At 42.0% G+C, this 16,625-nt stretch overlaps 1 protein-coding gene across 1 annotated transcript in view; it reads right to left on the reverse strand.

Annotated features, from left to right (window-relative positions):
• Positions 1-16,625, reverse strand: part of ANKRD28 (ankyrin repeat domain 28) — a 182,542-nt gene that overhangs the window by 83,727 nt on the left and 82,190 nt on the right. The window contains exons 12-14 of the mRNA XM_082259485.1: positions 13,276-13,339; positions 11,941-12,009; positions 6,120-6,260 (exon numbers count right to left, since the gene is read on the reverse strand). Coding sequence (XP_082115611.1) covers positions 6,120-6,260; positions 11,941-12,009; positions 13,276-13,339 — 274 coding nt within the window. The remainder of the gene's footprint in view (positions 1-6,119; positions 6,261-11,940; positions 12,010-13,275; positions 13,340-16,625) is intronic.

The following is a 16,625-nucleotide window of genomic DNA, read 5'->3' on the forward strand; positions in this document are numbered from 1 at the left end:
CCAAAATTTTCAAAATCCAGCTGTCATAGGGACAGAATGTGAGGTGAAATCTTAGCAGGGGCACAGACACCAAAACAAACGGTACAGGGGTGTTAAACCCTTCCCTATGCTATCCAAAAAACTTAATTATTCTTTTAGCTGGGGCTACCCCTAAAAAATGTACCTGTTCTGACTTACAAATTTGACTTAAGAACAAACCTACAGTCCCTATCTTGTTTGTAACCCAGGGACTGCCTTTACTCAACACTGTCCTGTCCCTTTGAAAAAAACAGAGAAGGTTGCTTGCAAGATCAAGCAGCCAGTTCAGAAACTCTCCTTGCAAAGGTGATTGCTCTAAAGAAAACTACCTTGTTGGTGAATAGAGGAAAGACTAACTGGTTCCAGTGGTGGTTTTTTCGAAGCACAAAGAGGGCCAGAATCAAATCTGTCACAGGGGAATGGACAGAGGGAGCTACATGGGAGACCCTCTGTGCAAAATGCCTTAAAAGGCCAATGGCTTCTGAAATCGAAAAGGGGGATAAACCTGACCTCTAAAATCCAGCTGCAGGAAGAAGAGGACTCATCCCACAGAGAAACTTCTGGGGTGTAAGCTTTGAGACTCGCATCAAGTGAAGTATGCCTTTAATTCAAATGTTAGACCTTCCAAGAAAAAGACTTGCTAGCTTTTAGCATCAAAAGGATCAGACTCCATTGTCCCATCCCTCAGAAGCTGTGCTTTAATAGCCAGGCCGCTAAAGCCAGTGACCGTTAAGCAGGCTGCCAAATTAGTCCTTGGAACACAAGATCCTTAAGATGCGGCAGAGCAGCTGCCAGGAGTCTTACCAGGTTGATGTACCACATTCGCCTGGGCCAGTGAAGGGTAATGAGCTTTACCAGAATGGAACGGTTATACATAAAACCCCCACTAAACCGATAAAAGGCTTGTCAGTGTTTGAAGAGAGCAAATATCTATTAGGATGTTTCCAAATTCAACAGAGAAACAGTTGGAAAAGCGGGTTTGACAGCACTGATCGAAGTAACAGGTAAATCCTCTAGTTAAATTTAGAGTGGTGTGCAATACATCATCAGTCAAGTATTGGAGCAACTCTGAATCAGAAAATCTTACCAGCTGATGCCTCAAAAGTCGTTAAGGCCATTGAAAGGCACATATGGAATCTGTCAGAAGGAGCCTGCTTGTGTCCTCGGAGATCAGACTCCGCAAACTAAAGACCTGTCTTGACCTTGTAGTAATAAGGCAATGTAAAGGTTAAGGTAAGAGACAAGGCCTCAGGTACTCATGAAACCGAGAAGCTGGTAGCAGGTGAGAGTCAGATGGTTGACAGCAGAACAAATCAAAGTTTAAAATTCCACATGGCTCTTTGCAAGCAGGGACAGCAGCGGATCTAGATCTGGAAAGTGCTTCTAGCCAAATTTACCAGAAGGGAGATTAAAAAGCACATGGTCACTTTCAGGCTATCCCTGAAACGTCCAGTCGGGTTTGGATGCTGCACTCCAAAAGCCAAGCTGAGGAAAATTGTGCTACATAAAGCTGTAACTGAAGAGACAAAGTTTTGTTTGCCATTATCAAATTCTTCTGTATGTGGCAGTATAACCCAAAATTTAAAGACTTTTGTTGTCCCTCAGTGGACAAGAAAAACATCAACTGAATGCGACGCCGCATTCCTCCACAGCTTCTGGGCATGCCCAGAAGCTGTTTAGCAGGGAAAGTGAAGAGAGGGGCCAGTCTGGGAAGAAGAAGACACGGAAGAGGACGCAGAAGAGGATCGCGCCGGCTTCAGCTGCCCACAACAGAGATGGCAACGCTGTAGAAGAAATTTTATAAGTAAGTATTTCTTCTTGCAGGTAAGTGCGAACCGGGACAGATCAGAGGCTAGCCATTGTGGAATGTACTAGCCCTGACTGTCTCGGGGATATGTTTATTGAAAAACTGTTTTTGTGCCCGGAACTCCGCTTTAACAAGTGAGTGTTTTAGCCAATTTTATCTTAATACATTTGGGAAATAGTATTCCATTATTTGGAGCCTTTCTTTCCTTAACATATCACTTACCTTGAGGCTATATCTGGAGAACCCGATAGACCACTATAGACGGGTCCGTTACAGGAGGATCCCTGGAGGCAGTTGGAAATCTAGGATCTTTCAGCCAAAGACATCCATTTATTTTGTAACCTTACAGTTGTAAGGTGAGAGGCTAGTACACACAGAGGTGTCACTGTCCTGGATTATCAACACCAGTCAGATTTTTGCTTGAAGGGATTTCAAATGCACTCCTCTATGTGCATTGAACTTCATATGCTTCTTTCACTTGTTTTCTAGCTTTATATATGGACTTATTTTGATGCATTTTGTAATTGATGTTTATTGATCACTTTTATTCACCAGCCCCATATATAATGTATTTTGGATTATCATTAAAATTAATATTTTTTTTCTTCACCTCCAGTCAGTCACATTGATTTCTTTGATCACTTAGTGTGACACATTTGTCTTCATTTATGGTTATTTTGCTACTTTGTAATCACTGATTCACATTTTCTTTTACACATTTAATGCACTTTTCAGTCTGTCACGCGGACATCTGAGGTTTACGCTTATCAGCTGGTATCCAATAGCGCAACACCAACACTTTATTAATTATTAAATGAATAAGGTTGTACAAAAAAAAAAAAAAAAAAAAACTGCCATTGCCAGATTTATGATAAAAGCAGTCACTAAACATTTTATACCTACAGCCACTGTATTTTCTATCTACGGAGTACTGAGAAGATCATCATCAATACAGTCAGAGATGCAGTTATAAAGCACTATACAAATTAAACCAAGCTACCAAAGCAAATGCAGTGTGGTAAAATAACCTTGGTGCTTTTTTTTATATTTTAAGGTCTGAGGTTTACCACCACTTTAATGGACTTGAAATAGGTCCTTCCTGTGTATATCTAAGGAAGCAAAATGCTAGACTAAGTCACTGGGCAGCAAAATCTGCATGTGCAATCAAGAGAAAATGTAATCTTAGGTGGGGTTCTAAAGGCAAAAATCTTTTTTTTTTTTACCTTAATGTATTCTAGGTAAAAGGCATGCGGCTTACCTGAAAATACCCAAAATATTTTAGGAATCCTTGTTCACAGTACAGACATGAGCGCAGGAAAGAATATATGTGACTGACCTGATAGATTTGAATCCAGAATGGGGTGGATGATGCCCCCTTTTACTCTGGAGGTGAGGAATAGCTTTGAGTACAAGTCTTTGCTTGAATGTTGGCACAGTTAACATGAAGCAGGGCAGAGGTAAAGTTGAAACCGCTAGCTGCAACTACAGTATTTTTATTTTTCAGATTTCAGTTTGTTTTTAATTGAATTGTACATTTATATAGGTCACATTAAAAGTGGAAACATTTTTGAAGTGATTTACCTTGGTCTGATATTTTTACATCTCAAAAACCTGACATTTTTATAGGGTTATGTAGACTCGTTATATCCATTGTATACTTTATGCCAAAGGATACCCGTCAATCGTAGGTACTGAAACTGGATGAGTGCAGCAGTGGAATTTAAAGGAACCAATCCCCTTTTCTTCCTGCAGCAGCTGAAAGGCAGCTTCGCCTCTTCCTCTCCCTTTGGCCGGCATTCAGCTGCTGCCGAAAGAAAGGGGATCAGATCTAGTAAATGCTGTCCCCTCCTGTCCAAGTTCCCTTCTTTCTGAACCTGTAAAACCCTCTGCAGATCACTCATAGTACACCAGGTGTCTAGTGAGCACTCCAAGCAGAGCTCAGTAACCAAAGGTCACATTACAAGCCAGCCTCACATCTTCCAAATGACAGGGACCAGATAAATCCTCCAAGGCTTTCCAGGGGTTGGCTACTCCGGAAAAATGCATGAAATAAGCTCTCTTTCAGTAAGTGACTGAAGAAAAAAGGGGTCTTGATAAAAGCAGAAAAAAGTCTGGCGGAAAGGGTATGCTTCTCTCAGAGAGAAGACATTCATTCTCCTAAGACACTAGCACAAAACACATATGAAGGGGGTGTGAGGGGTCATATCTGGGTGACTAACGGCTTTAATTGAGAGTATCCAACCTCCTGTAGGCAGCAGTATAACCATCCTCCCTCATCTCAGAATTACTGTGTCCTCCAATGCAGAGGTCCCCCACCCCTGGACCGCTACAGGTCTGTGGCCTGTTGCTGACTGGGCCATCACAGACCGCAGTGACCGCTCACCATCTGCTGTGCAGCCATGCCCGTGTGTCCTCTTCTGGCTCCTCCCTAAAACATTACAGTACCCTCTTTACAGGAGCAGTCCCTGTTACATTAATGATAAGAACTGTGATTTAAAGGGGGACTGTGAACAGTGATATAAAGGGAGGGCTGTGCTGTAAAAGGGGCTGAGGAGAGACTTTATGACTAACCCATCCCCCGACCTGTCCACCACAACCACCATCCCCCTCCCCATCATGCCACCCGCCCTGGTCCCTAAGAAAGGTGGCTGCCATGAAACCGGTCCCTGGAGCCAAAAAGGTTGGGGACCGCTGCGCTAATGAACATCTCTCTACTCAAAGAATACCTCCTACCATCAAGTCCATTACCTTTCTAGCTGTAAATAAGGTTTACCAAGATGGACTAAAAGGTGTTACAGCCACAGAAAAGGAAGGATTTCTAATGAACCCTGTCTACTTCTAAACTTTGTCTTTTTCTGTGCAGCTAGTCCCTATGTGATTGCACCCTGATGCGCTAAGGCAGTTTGTGCTTTTGTGAGCTTGCAGCCTTCCAGAGATAAAAAGATGACAAATCCCTAACTAGATGTTTTGCAGAACCTGCTTTCTACCTCCTCTCACTAACCAATAAACGGGATCCTGCTGCCAGCTTGATTTCCTCTAGTGACAAAGGGGATGGCAGATATCTCACAAACAATTTTACCAGGAGGCGAAAATAGGCCACTACAGACAACCACCTGCCAGCACCATCTGTGTACTGCATGGAGGTCACCTGCTACACAGCAGGTTAATGAAAGAATATATACATAGATATGAAAAAAGTATGAAGACAACCTACAAAGCCATGCACAGCTCTACCCCCAGCATCATCACTAACCTAGTCGCAATACCAACCTAATTGTTCGTCCCAAGACCTCCTGCTCCCTAGTCATCTCCTCCCATGCTTGCATCCAGGACTTCTCCCGAGCGTCTCCCATCCTCTGACCTCAAGAAGGGGTATACCCCGAAACATGTAAGCTCTGGTCTTCGCAACTGGCTGCCTCATATTCTAATTATCCTCCTGTAAATTCCAGCAGCCCTTTGAGCATATTTCCAGTGTCCATCAGTGCCCTCACTAGTGGAGTCTTCCTCTGGTTCCCAAGGATGTCACTTTCTGTCTTGGGGGTGAGTCATCTCCAGGACCCTGGCAGCAACCAGGTCCACTGCTCTTTCCATCTCCTCAAGTGTCACCCAGCCTGCACATTTACCATCCATCGGGCCTGGGCCCCGAGTCATCCATTCCTGCTCAAGATCATCCGCTGTACTTATCTGTGGGGATTTGGGAGTTAGGTGATCTACTCCATCTGCCTTTGCACTATGGTGATCTCAAGCACTTTGTTTACACGTGAGCTGCTTTCAGCAACTGTTTGGAATAAACAGACTTTTTATTTTTTCTACAATTTGGGCTTGAGTTTGTCATTCATCACCCAGTTTGGATAAGTGCTCCCAATCAAACTGTTGGCGTTGTATAACTTATACATAATAAATGACAAGCACCTGTTGTCTTTTTCCCCACTATGAACGATCAAAACCGGAAAAAAAAATATATAAAGTACAAAGATTCAACTGTGCAAACACAGTTTTTTATGAAAAGCGAATTAGAGGGTTTCCCAGTGTGGCTAAAAATTACTGCAAAAAAAAAAAAGGCTGGATATGGTGAGGAAACAAGTGATTCTTTGTGGCGGTAGCAGGCTGCGTGACAGTCAGCACTGACATAGATAACAATTCCAGAACACCCTTCTTAAAAGGCCACATTCTCTCTCGTCAACACAAAGACAAATGCTTAAGTTCCACTGCACATAGCGTGTCTCATGAAACCACTTACTTCAGGGAAATGCAAGCAGAAATACTGAACATACAAAACATGAAGACAACTTACTTGCCATCTGTATCTGATGCAGCTGCATAGTGCAGTGGGGAACAGCCCCTCTCATCAAGGTCATTGACACTGGCTCCAGATCCCACAAGTGCAAACAGGCACTGATAGTTACAGTTGGCAGCAGCATAGTGCAGTGGTGTCCTCCAGATTTATATAAAAAAAAAAAAAAAAAAAGTTAGAATACAGTCAATAAAAGATTAGTGAACTTGAAAAAAAAAATGTAACTTTCTTTGATCAGTTTTAAAGCCCTTATGCAAGCATGTGACCCCCCTTTGTCACTTGCTATGCAGCCCTCTAGGCCTGGCAGTGATCTCTTGTCCTACAGTGTCTCTATTTCACACAAAGCTTCTCCCCAGGTCTACTACAACGCCTATAGAGTGTTCCCAGTTTTTTTACCATCTCTTGTAGAAAAAAAAAAAAAAAAAGTCCATAGTCTTATCTTTTGTAACTAAGCATTTCCTGTTGAACGTCTGCAGTCTGATCTGTTTCTGGAGCATTACATTTCACTGATTATACACAAATGCATCTCATAAAATTAGAATATCAAAAAATAATTTTGATTTCAGTAATTTAATTTAAAAAGTGAAACTCATTTTATATACACTACCGTTCAAAAGTTTGGGGTCACCCAGACAATTTCATGTTTTTTATGAAAACTCACACTTATTCATCAAATGAGTTTCAAAATTAATAAAAAAATATAGTCAAGACATTGACGAGGTTAGAAATAATGATTTTTATTTGAAATAACTTTGTCCTTCAAACTTTGCTTTCATTAAAGAATTCTCCATTTGCAGCAATTACAGCCTTGCAGACCTTTGGCATTCTAGCTGTCAATTTGTTAACCATTTACCGCATACTAACGTAGGGCTACGTCGGTAAACTTTGCGGTAGTGTACCGGGATGGTGTCTCTAGCTAGTACCGTGGTTTGAAGCCGACGGTTGGCTTTCCGTCGGTACCGACCGATGCGGCTCGGGAGCCGCTCGATCGGTAGCCGGGGGCAGGAGGGGACGCCCCCCCCCTCCCGCCGCCTTCCGTGGCTTTGCTCGGGGCTCCCGTCCCACCGGGAGCCCCGAGCACCCAGCCGGCACGTCCGCCGGCTGGATGGAGTCCAGATGAATGCCAGAAATGGCATCGATCGGGTCTCCGTTGACGTAACCTGGAGGAGGCGTCCATGACGTCACTTCCGGGTTACTGTGCTACAAAAGGCGGCAAATTTGAAAATCGGCTGTATGTAAAAACGCAGTTTTTGGCGTTTTGCATACAGGGAAGTGTAGTGGAGGGGTCTAGGGTCTTTTAGACCCTCGATCCCTCCATAAAGTGTACCTGTCACTACATATTGCTGTCACAAGGGATGTTTACATTGCTTGTGACAGCAATAAAAGTGATCAGATTTTTTTTTTTTTTTTAAACTGTAATAAAGTTAAAAAAATAAATAAAATAAATGGGGGAAAAAAAAAATAAAAAATTTAGCCACCCCCGTCACAGTTAGCTCGCGCACAAAAAAAAAACGTATACGGAAGTCGAGCCGCAAATGAAATCGCTGTTCAAACCACACATGTGAGGTATCGCCGCGATCGCCAGAGCGTGAGCAATAATTTTAAAAAAAGAGCTACACTAACTCTAAACTGGTAACCGTTAAATTTAAAGCGTCGCCTATTGAGATCTCTACTGACCGTAGTTTGTCGCCATCCCACGGGGGGGGGGGCGCAATTTTAAACCGTAACATGTTGGGTATCTATTTACTCGGCGTGACATGTTCTTTCACAATATACAAAAAAAATGGGCTAACTTTACTGTTTAGTATTTTTTAAATGCAGTGAAATGTTATTTTTCAAAATTTTTCCAAAAAAATGGCGCTTTAAAGACCGCTGCGCAAAAACCGCGTGACAAAAATTATTGCAATGACCGACATTTTATTCTCCAGACTCTTTGCTAAAATAATATTAATAATGTTTGGGGGTTTCAAGTAGTTTTCTAGGAAAAAATACTGGTTTTAACGTGTGAACAAAAAGTGTCCGAAATAGGGCTGGGGCTTAAGTGGTTAAGGTAATCTAAAGAAATTTCACCTCATGCTTCCTGAAGCACCTCCCATAAGTTGAATTGGCTTGTCGGGCAATTCTTGCGTACCATACGGTCAAGCTGCTCCCACAACAGCTCAATAGGGTTGAAATCTGGTGACTGCACTGGCCACCCCACTACAGACCAAATACCAGCTGACTGCTTCTTCCCAAAATAGTTCTTGCATAGTTTGGAGGTGTGCTTTGGGTCACTGTCCTGTAGTAGGAGGAAATTGGCTCCAATCAAGCGCTGTCCACAGGGTATGCCATGTCGTTGCAAAATGGAGCGATAGCCTTCCTTATTGAAAATCCCTTTCACCTTGTACAAATCTACTTTACCAGCACCAATGCAGCCCCAGAGCGTCACATTACCTACACCATGCTTGACAGATGGCGTCAGGCACTCCTCCAGCATCTGTTCACTTGTTCTATGTCTCACAAATTTTCTTCTGTGTGATCCAAACACCTCAAACTTAGATTTGTCGGTCCTAAACACTTTTTTCCAATCTTCCTCTGTTCAATGTCTGTGTTCTTTTGCCCATCTTAATCTTTTCCTTTTATTGGCCAGTATCAGATATGGCTTTTTCTTTGCCACTCTGCCTAGAAGGCCAGCATCCCGGAGTGGCCTCTTCATTGTGGATGTTGAGACTGGTGTTTTGCAGGTTTGCATTTAATGAAGCTGCCAGTTAAGGACCTGTGAGGTGTCCATTTCTCAAACTAGAGACTCTAATGTATTTATCCTCTTGCTTAGTTGTGAACTGTGGCCTCCCACTTCTCTTTCTAGTCTGGTTAGAGCCCGTTTGTGCTGTTCTCTGAAGGGAGTAGTACACACTCTTGTAGGCAATCTTCAGTATCTTGGCAATTTCTAGCACGGAATAGCCTTCATTTCTCAGAACAAGAATAGACTATCGAGTTTCAGAAGAAAGTTCTCTTTTTCTGGCCATTTTGAGAGTATAATCGAACCCACAAAAGCTGGTGTGCCAGATACTCAACTAGCTCAAAGGAAGGCCAGTTTTATAGCTTCTCTAATCAGCACAACAGTTTTCAGCTGTGCTAACATAATTGCACAAGGGTTTTGTAATCATCAATTATCCTTTTAAAACAATTCGCTAACACAATGTACCATTAGAACACAGGAGTGATAGTTGCTGGAAATGGGCCTCTGTACACCTATGTAGATATTCCATTAAAAATCAACCGTTTCAACATTTCTAAGTGACCCCAAACTTTTGAACAGTAGTGTAGACGCTTTACATACAGAATGATATATTTCAAGCATTTCTTTCTTTTAATTTTAATGACTATGGCTTACAGCTAGTGAAAACCCAAAATTCAGTATCTCAGAAAATTAGATTAGTACACAAGACCAATAAAAGAAAAAAAAAAAAGGGTTTTTAATACAAAAATGCTGGCTTACTGAAAAGTATGTCCACATACGGTATAGTATTGCACTCAATCCTTAGTTGGCGCTCATTTTGCATGAATTACTGCATCAATGCGGCGCGGCATGAAGGCGATCAGCCTGTGGTACGGCTGAGGTGTTATGGAATCCCAGGTTTCTTTGATAGTCGCCTTCAGCTCATCTTCCTCTTGACAATACCCCACTGTTTCTATATAAGGTTTAGGTTAGGCAAGTTTGCTGGCCAATCAAGCAATGTGATACCATGAACATTAAATAGTTTTGGCAGTGTGGGCAGGTGCCAACCCCTGCTGGAAAATGAAATCAGCATCTCCATGAAGCTGGTCAGCAGAGGGAAGCATGATGTGCTCTAGCATTTCCTGGTATAGGGCTGCGCCGACTTTCTACTTGATAAAACACAGTGGACCAACACCAGCAGATGACATGGCTCCCCAAATCATCACGGACTGTGGAAAATGTTGCATTTATTTTGGAAATTAAGGTCCCAGAATCTGGAGGAAGAGTGGATAAGCACAGAATCCACGTTGCATGAGGTCCAGTGTGATATTTCCACAGCCAGTGATGATTTGGGGAGCCATGTCATCTGCAGCTTTATGGAGATGCCGATTTTATTCTCCAGCAGGACTTGGCACCTGCCCACACTGCCAAAACTACCAATACCTGGTGTAATAATTATGGCATCACTGTGCTTGATTGGTTAGCAAACTCGCCTGACCTAAACCTCAGAGAATCTGTGGGGTATTGTCAAGAGGAAGATGAGAGACACCAGACCCAACAATGCAGACGAGCTGAAGGCCGCTTCCAAAGCAACCTGGACTTCCATAACACCTCAGCAGTGCCCCAGGCTGAGCACCTCTATGCTACGCCACATTGATGCAGTAATTCATGCAAAAGAATCTCCAACCAAGTATTGAGTGCATACTATACTGTACATGGACCTACTTTTCAGTAAGCCAACATTTCTGCATAAAAACCCTTTTTTTTTTATTGGTCTTATGTAATCTAATTTTCCAAGATACTGAATTTTGAGTTTTCACTAGCTGTAAGCCATAATCAAAATTAAAAGAAAGGAATGCTTGAAATATCACTCTGTATGTAATGCATTTGTATGTAACACATCTATATAAAATAAGAATATCATCAAAAAGTTAATTTCAGTAATTCAATTCAAAAAGCAAAACTCATTTTATGAGATGCACCTGTATGCTACCTGTAACGGAACCGCGACCCCACAATATGCTTCCGTCAGAATACCGCTTCCTTCAGTCTTCAACATAGATATTAGCTATTCTAGCCTCCACCATACAAAACTAGCTGAGAATAGCTTGTATAAGATCTGGAACAGACTCAATATATACTGCACACAGGTCAGGTGCCTGATTACATCATATGCAGATGAAAAAGTATACAGAAATACAATTAACCTGAGCTAATTACCTAGCCATCGGGAGAGAAACAATGGGGGGAGTGAACAATGGGATAGACATGCTTAGCACCTCAATATACAGACAATAGCAGGAGACCGCCAGTAACAGACTGTCCATCTCTTACATTGAAGAACACAGAACAGAGGCCAATGTGACCAGCTCTTTCAATTAACATGTGCAGAATCAAACAGACCAGGAATAGTATTCATATATTTCTTGAAGTATATCGTTGCTAAATATTACTCCCATTTGAAGTAATCCAAACCACATTCTCAGTGTTCATTAAGTAGCTGACCATCATTTTCTTGGTCACCCTGTGCCCCTAATAGACACAGGGTGACTCACACATAACAGGGGCTGGGGAGCTGGAAAAAAGGTTTCCAGAGCTCTCAAAAGGTAAGCTGGGTTCCACGGGTCCCCCAACCAAAGTGACTCCCGTCACGCTACCCTTGTTATGTTAAGGACTGCAATTGAAGCCTCCTATATAAAGAAAGTTTACCACCATTTTTTTAAAATGTATTACAGTTGCAATCTATTTTCACACATCTGCACATTACAATAAAACAGAATTTAATAATTTTACTAAAAGTACCAATGCAAATCTGCATCGAATAGAGCCACAGCAATTCTATTTTCAACTCTTGTGAGACAAGGGCCCAGTAAATTATTTCAAACAGTTTCCATGCCCCAACAGTGTTGAGTAAAAAAAAATAAGTCTATTCTCAAAGTCTATGAGCTAGGATAGGATAATGTAGATAGGATTCTAAAGACTTGTAGAATATACAGTGCAGCAGTCAGGACTATAATGTAAAACTTCCCACATTCAGTGCGACAGAGTGCAGGGCCAGGGCTATGTAATTGCACAGCCAGCAGTGGTTATGAGCTTAACAGTCCCCAAGTAAAACAGACTTACCTCCCAAACTTGTCTTTTTTATTGAAATCTGCACCTGTATTCAGCAACAAATTCAAACACTCCAGGTTCCTGAAAATTAGATTTTGAAAGGGCTGAAAAAACACAACCAATAGCATGTTCAAACAAATTAGGTAAAACTGAACATCTTACCAATGTAAAAACTGAACTGTGATTCTGAGCAAAACATTCACGTGAAGGAATCACTGATCCCCCTACATTTCTAATTTTCTATAGCTCTACAATATAAAGGAATTGTTTATTGTAAAGCTAGACTGGCAGACAATATGGAGAGGTCAGCAATGGCACAGGTTTCTGTGGGGGTTGACTCACGCTATAATGCAAAACATTTTTGTGCGTTAAGGCAATCCTTTATTTTAAACAGGCTGGTAGTATGCCTTAGCGTATTAAAAAATGCACCTACATAAATCTTGTGGCAGCACAGCTTTCTGCATTGCATGCTATGTGAACTGTGGTGCTGTGTACTGCAGGTAATTTGGCAGTTACTGTACAAGTGTGTTTGTGCGCCGTTTTAAATGAAGTGCATTGCAACACATTGTACTGCGCAGTAAAATACAGTATACATTACTGCAACAGTATTTTAGTTTGTCATATTCATTCCTCCTGTGAGCTGAACAAAAATAATCAAATACAATCCCCCATCCCCAGTATACAGCACAGATTGAGGAATCCCCAGTTATGGCTATCATATTGTGACTGCCACAGGTGGCGTCTGTCAGATTACTTGAACAGCGGCTGAATCTGAATAGATGCAGTTGCTGCTTGGCCAACCATTTTCCGCCTGCCTTCTTTGATTTTTTCAATCAAGGGATGTAAGGTGGCGGTAGCAAATGTCAACCGGTTCGTAAAGGACTAACTGAAATTCATATAGCGTATACCCAGATTAAGCATAGTGCCTTATTCCGAAGTTTAAATAATGCAAAGTGAATCAGATGTCTATCCAGTGGCAATCCATGTTGACTTATCTGTAAGTGATGTTCAACTATTTTGTCAGTGTCATCTTCGCACACACAACATAACTGCCACTTATTTACAATATTCTCAGTATAAAAAAAGAAGTGCTTACTCAAAATGTTTAAGCAAATGTTTTATAGTGGAACTAAACCCCCCACCATTTAAAGGGATCCCATGGTTGTAAAGGATAGAAGAGTTTAGTTTCGCTTTAAACTGGCACTGCACTAAACAGTGAAGTTCCAAACTGAACTTTTAGTTCATGCTTCTAACTGCATCCCCAAGATATTCTACAATGTCTCTCTGTGTGCCTTTTTCTATAGCTTGCCTCTTTGCTAAAAGTGTAGGTAGGTTACTGAGACATACCCTCCAGCCGCAGCTGCATGTAGACATGTCCTGCCAAAGTCATCTGGAGTATCTATGTCAAACCCTACAAAAATAAAACAGATTAGTATATACCAAGTATTTAATAAGAAGAAGCTCATTCATAAGAAGGAGTAGTTTCAGCCCACAACTTTTTCAACATGGTGCCAAGATTGTGTCAAAACACTAATAAAAATATTGATCAAAATAATAATCATGCAAGTCGAATGTTCATTTCCGTGAATTCAGCAATATACTTCCCCAACTCAGGCAATGACAGCAATAAAAGCCTGACAGAGGCTCAACATTCTCCCGATACAAAAGTAAACAAAACATCTGGAATTATACTTTAAAGCAGGGATCTCCCAACTATGGCCCTCCAGTTGTTCAGGAACTACAATTCCCATTATGCCTAGTCATGTCTGTGAATGTCAGAGTCTTCAATGCCTCATGAGATGTGTAGTTCCAAGACAGCTGGAGGACCATAGCTTGGAGATCCCTGCTTTAAAGTAAACCCGTGGCCAGGTTATGGGCATTTAAGTATCTACATTTTCCTAACAAACAGTAAATAAGCTTTAAAAGAAGCTCTTAATCATTTAGCTGAAGGTACTTTATTTTTATTCATTGAGCAGCTCAGGCTCACCTTACTTCCCACCCCCGGCAGCACTTGCTCTCTAACAGAGAATGCACATGATTAGGAAAAATGGGTATTTTGACTTACCGTGAAATTCATTTCTTACATTCATTGACGGACACAGCTCCTGATTCTTCTTAACCATTGGGTTATACTGCCCCCTACAGGAGTAGGACACTAGGCAGGAAAAAACTCGACTATGCCTTTGGGCATCCCAGGGGGTATATGCCCACACTCAGCTATAGGCACTAAGTTTTGTTACAAGCAGTGTCAGAAGAAAGCCAACTCCATAGAGGGGTGGGTGCTGTGTCTGTCAATGAACATCAGAAAAATAGATTTCACAGTGGGTCAGAAATCAGATTTTCTCTTTTGCTCATTGACAGACACAGCTCCTGTTTCTTCTTACTGCTTTGGGATGTCCCAATGGCTGTTAAACATGATGGGTTGGAAAAACATCAGAAAAAAATTCCCGAGGCTAACCATAGGCAATCCGGTAACAGAGCTCTACCATAAACAACTGGAGCTCACTTGAAAAATAATACACCCTAAAAGAGAATAAGGTCCTCTAAACAGCAGCCAGCAAAACCTTGCGGCTAAAAGAAGCATCCGCAGATGCTAACACATCCACTTTATAAAAACTTTGTAAAAGTGTGCACCAAAAATCAGATGGTCGCCTTGCAAACCTGTGTCACTAACGCATGACGACGGAAAGCCCAGGAGGCACTAGGGGCCCTAATAAGAGTGCGCCTTGACAAGAAAGGAGGAACCTGACCCTTGATGGAATAGGCCTGAACCACCGCCTGTCTGATCCATCTGGAACTAGCTGCAGAGGAAACGGACAATCCCTTGGGAGGTCAGTCCATGAGCACAATAGACTTCTGACTTCCTAAAAGACTCCGTAGCTGCCAGGTAAACCCTAATTGCCCGGACCACATCCAAAACATGCAAGTCAATTTCCTTTGGATGTTTAGGCCTGGGACACAGGGAAGACAACACAATGTCTTCAGTCAAATGAAAGTCAGAGACCACCTTAAAAAGGAATGACAGACAGGGGCGAAGCACCATCTTATCCTTGTAAATCACCATAAGGTGACTGACAGGCTAACACAGTCAGTTCACACAAACTGTGCGCAGAGGTGAAAGCCACCAAAAAAGGCCACCTTCTGGAACAGTGAAAGCAGGAACCAAATGTCGGACACCCTGAATAAAAGGTACGCACCAGGGAGTGTGTGGCCAAAGGTTGTTGGAAAAAAGAAACACCAAAGCCGATACATGGCCCTTGATGGTACTCAAGGCCAATTGCTGTTCAACCCCCCCGTTTGAAGATAGGTTAAGATCAGAACCACGAGAAGTAGCGAGGATGAACCCTAAAAGACACCACACCATATAATGTACATCTTCCATCTTCAACGTACAACAGTAGATCATCCTAGAAGTAGATTTCCTAGCTTTTAGCAGTGTAGGAATCACAGACTTAGAAAAACCTCTATCCTTCAGCACCTGGCGTTCAACAGGCAAGCCGTCAGAGCCAGCGACTGTAAAGCAGGATGGAAGGATGGTCCTTGGGACAGCAGATCCTGCCTGAGAGGAAATCCCCAAGGAATATTAACGACCAGGAGTACCAGATCGGCGATGCCAGTCTGGACCCACTAAAATGACCGGAATCCTTTCTGCTTTGATCCTGCACAGGAGCCGTGGCAGGAGTTTGAGAGAACCAGAACGAATCGGCAGCCGACCTCAGAATGCCAGTTACTTACAGAGCCGCCAAGACACTTCTTGTGCCCCCTTGGTGATTGACAGGCCACGTCTGTGGCCTTGTCCGAATGAATTTGTATAGGACACCCCACCTCTGAAGACGAATTGTCCAAAGAGCCAGAAAAGTCTGATCGCTCGGCGTTCCAGTACATCAGCAGCCTGGACTGCGTTGCATCACAAAGTTCTACATCTAGACACTACACAGGTCTATTTCACCAACTTATTTGATTGTTTTAAATGTGAGTTGCTATATCTTTTTTAATAAAACACACATTTTAAATGACTACACTATGGAGTCATACTTTTGCTTTTCATGAGCTGATTGCTGCCGCTGTGGAGGATCCGATACCAATTGGGAGTATTTTCGGTTGTGATCATTATCCCTGCATTAAGCCAACCACCATTGCTGTGGAGGATTTGTCCCTACTTTGGATAAATCTGAATGCAAGTTCTCTTTCTGAATTTTATTATTTTCCTTCTCATTTGATATCTTCACTATAAAGATGTGGTACATTTATTAGAGCTAATATAGATAAATTGATTACAATAGAGATTAAACACTGAAGGCAGACAAATCTCTCTTGGCAGGTGGCTAGCTGAGCTGCTATGAAAAAACAGTGCTTCTGCTACGGACTTTGATTTGCTTCACAGTTGCATATGGCTACAGAGATAAATGAGGACATACTTTAACCACCTTCATCACGCTGTATGTATATGTACAGCGTTGTATTGAGGTGGTTATTCTGGGATAATGGTTGATGCTACACCCATGATACCAGTATCATTTTTTTTTATAGTAGGCAATTATCTTTCTAGTAAAAGTGATCTGAGCAGTTACACAGCCGCTGGATCACTTTTACAAGCGGAGGAAGGGGTCCCTACTTAAAACAAAATGTCATGTTTTAGTCCACAACACTTTCAAAATGAGTCATTTACCACAGTGGACTAGTAAAATTTAAATTTC

This window comes from Pelophylax lessonae (genome assembly GCF_965119305.1).
Source record: "Pelophylax lessonae genome assembly, chromosome: 5".
Classification (NCBI taxonomy): Eukaryota; Metazoa; Chordata; class Amphibia; order Anura; family Ranidae; genus Pelophylax; species Pelophylax lessonae.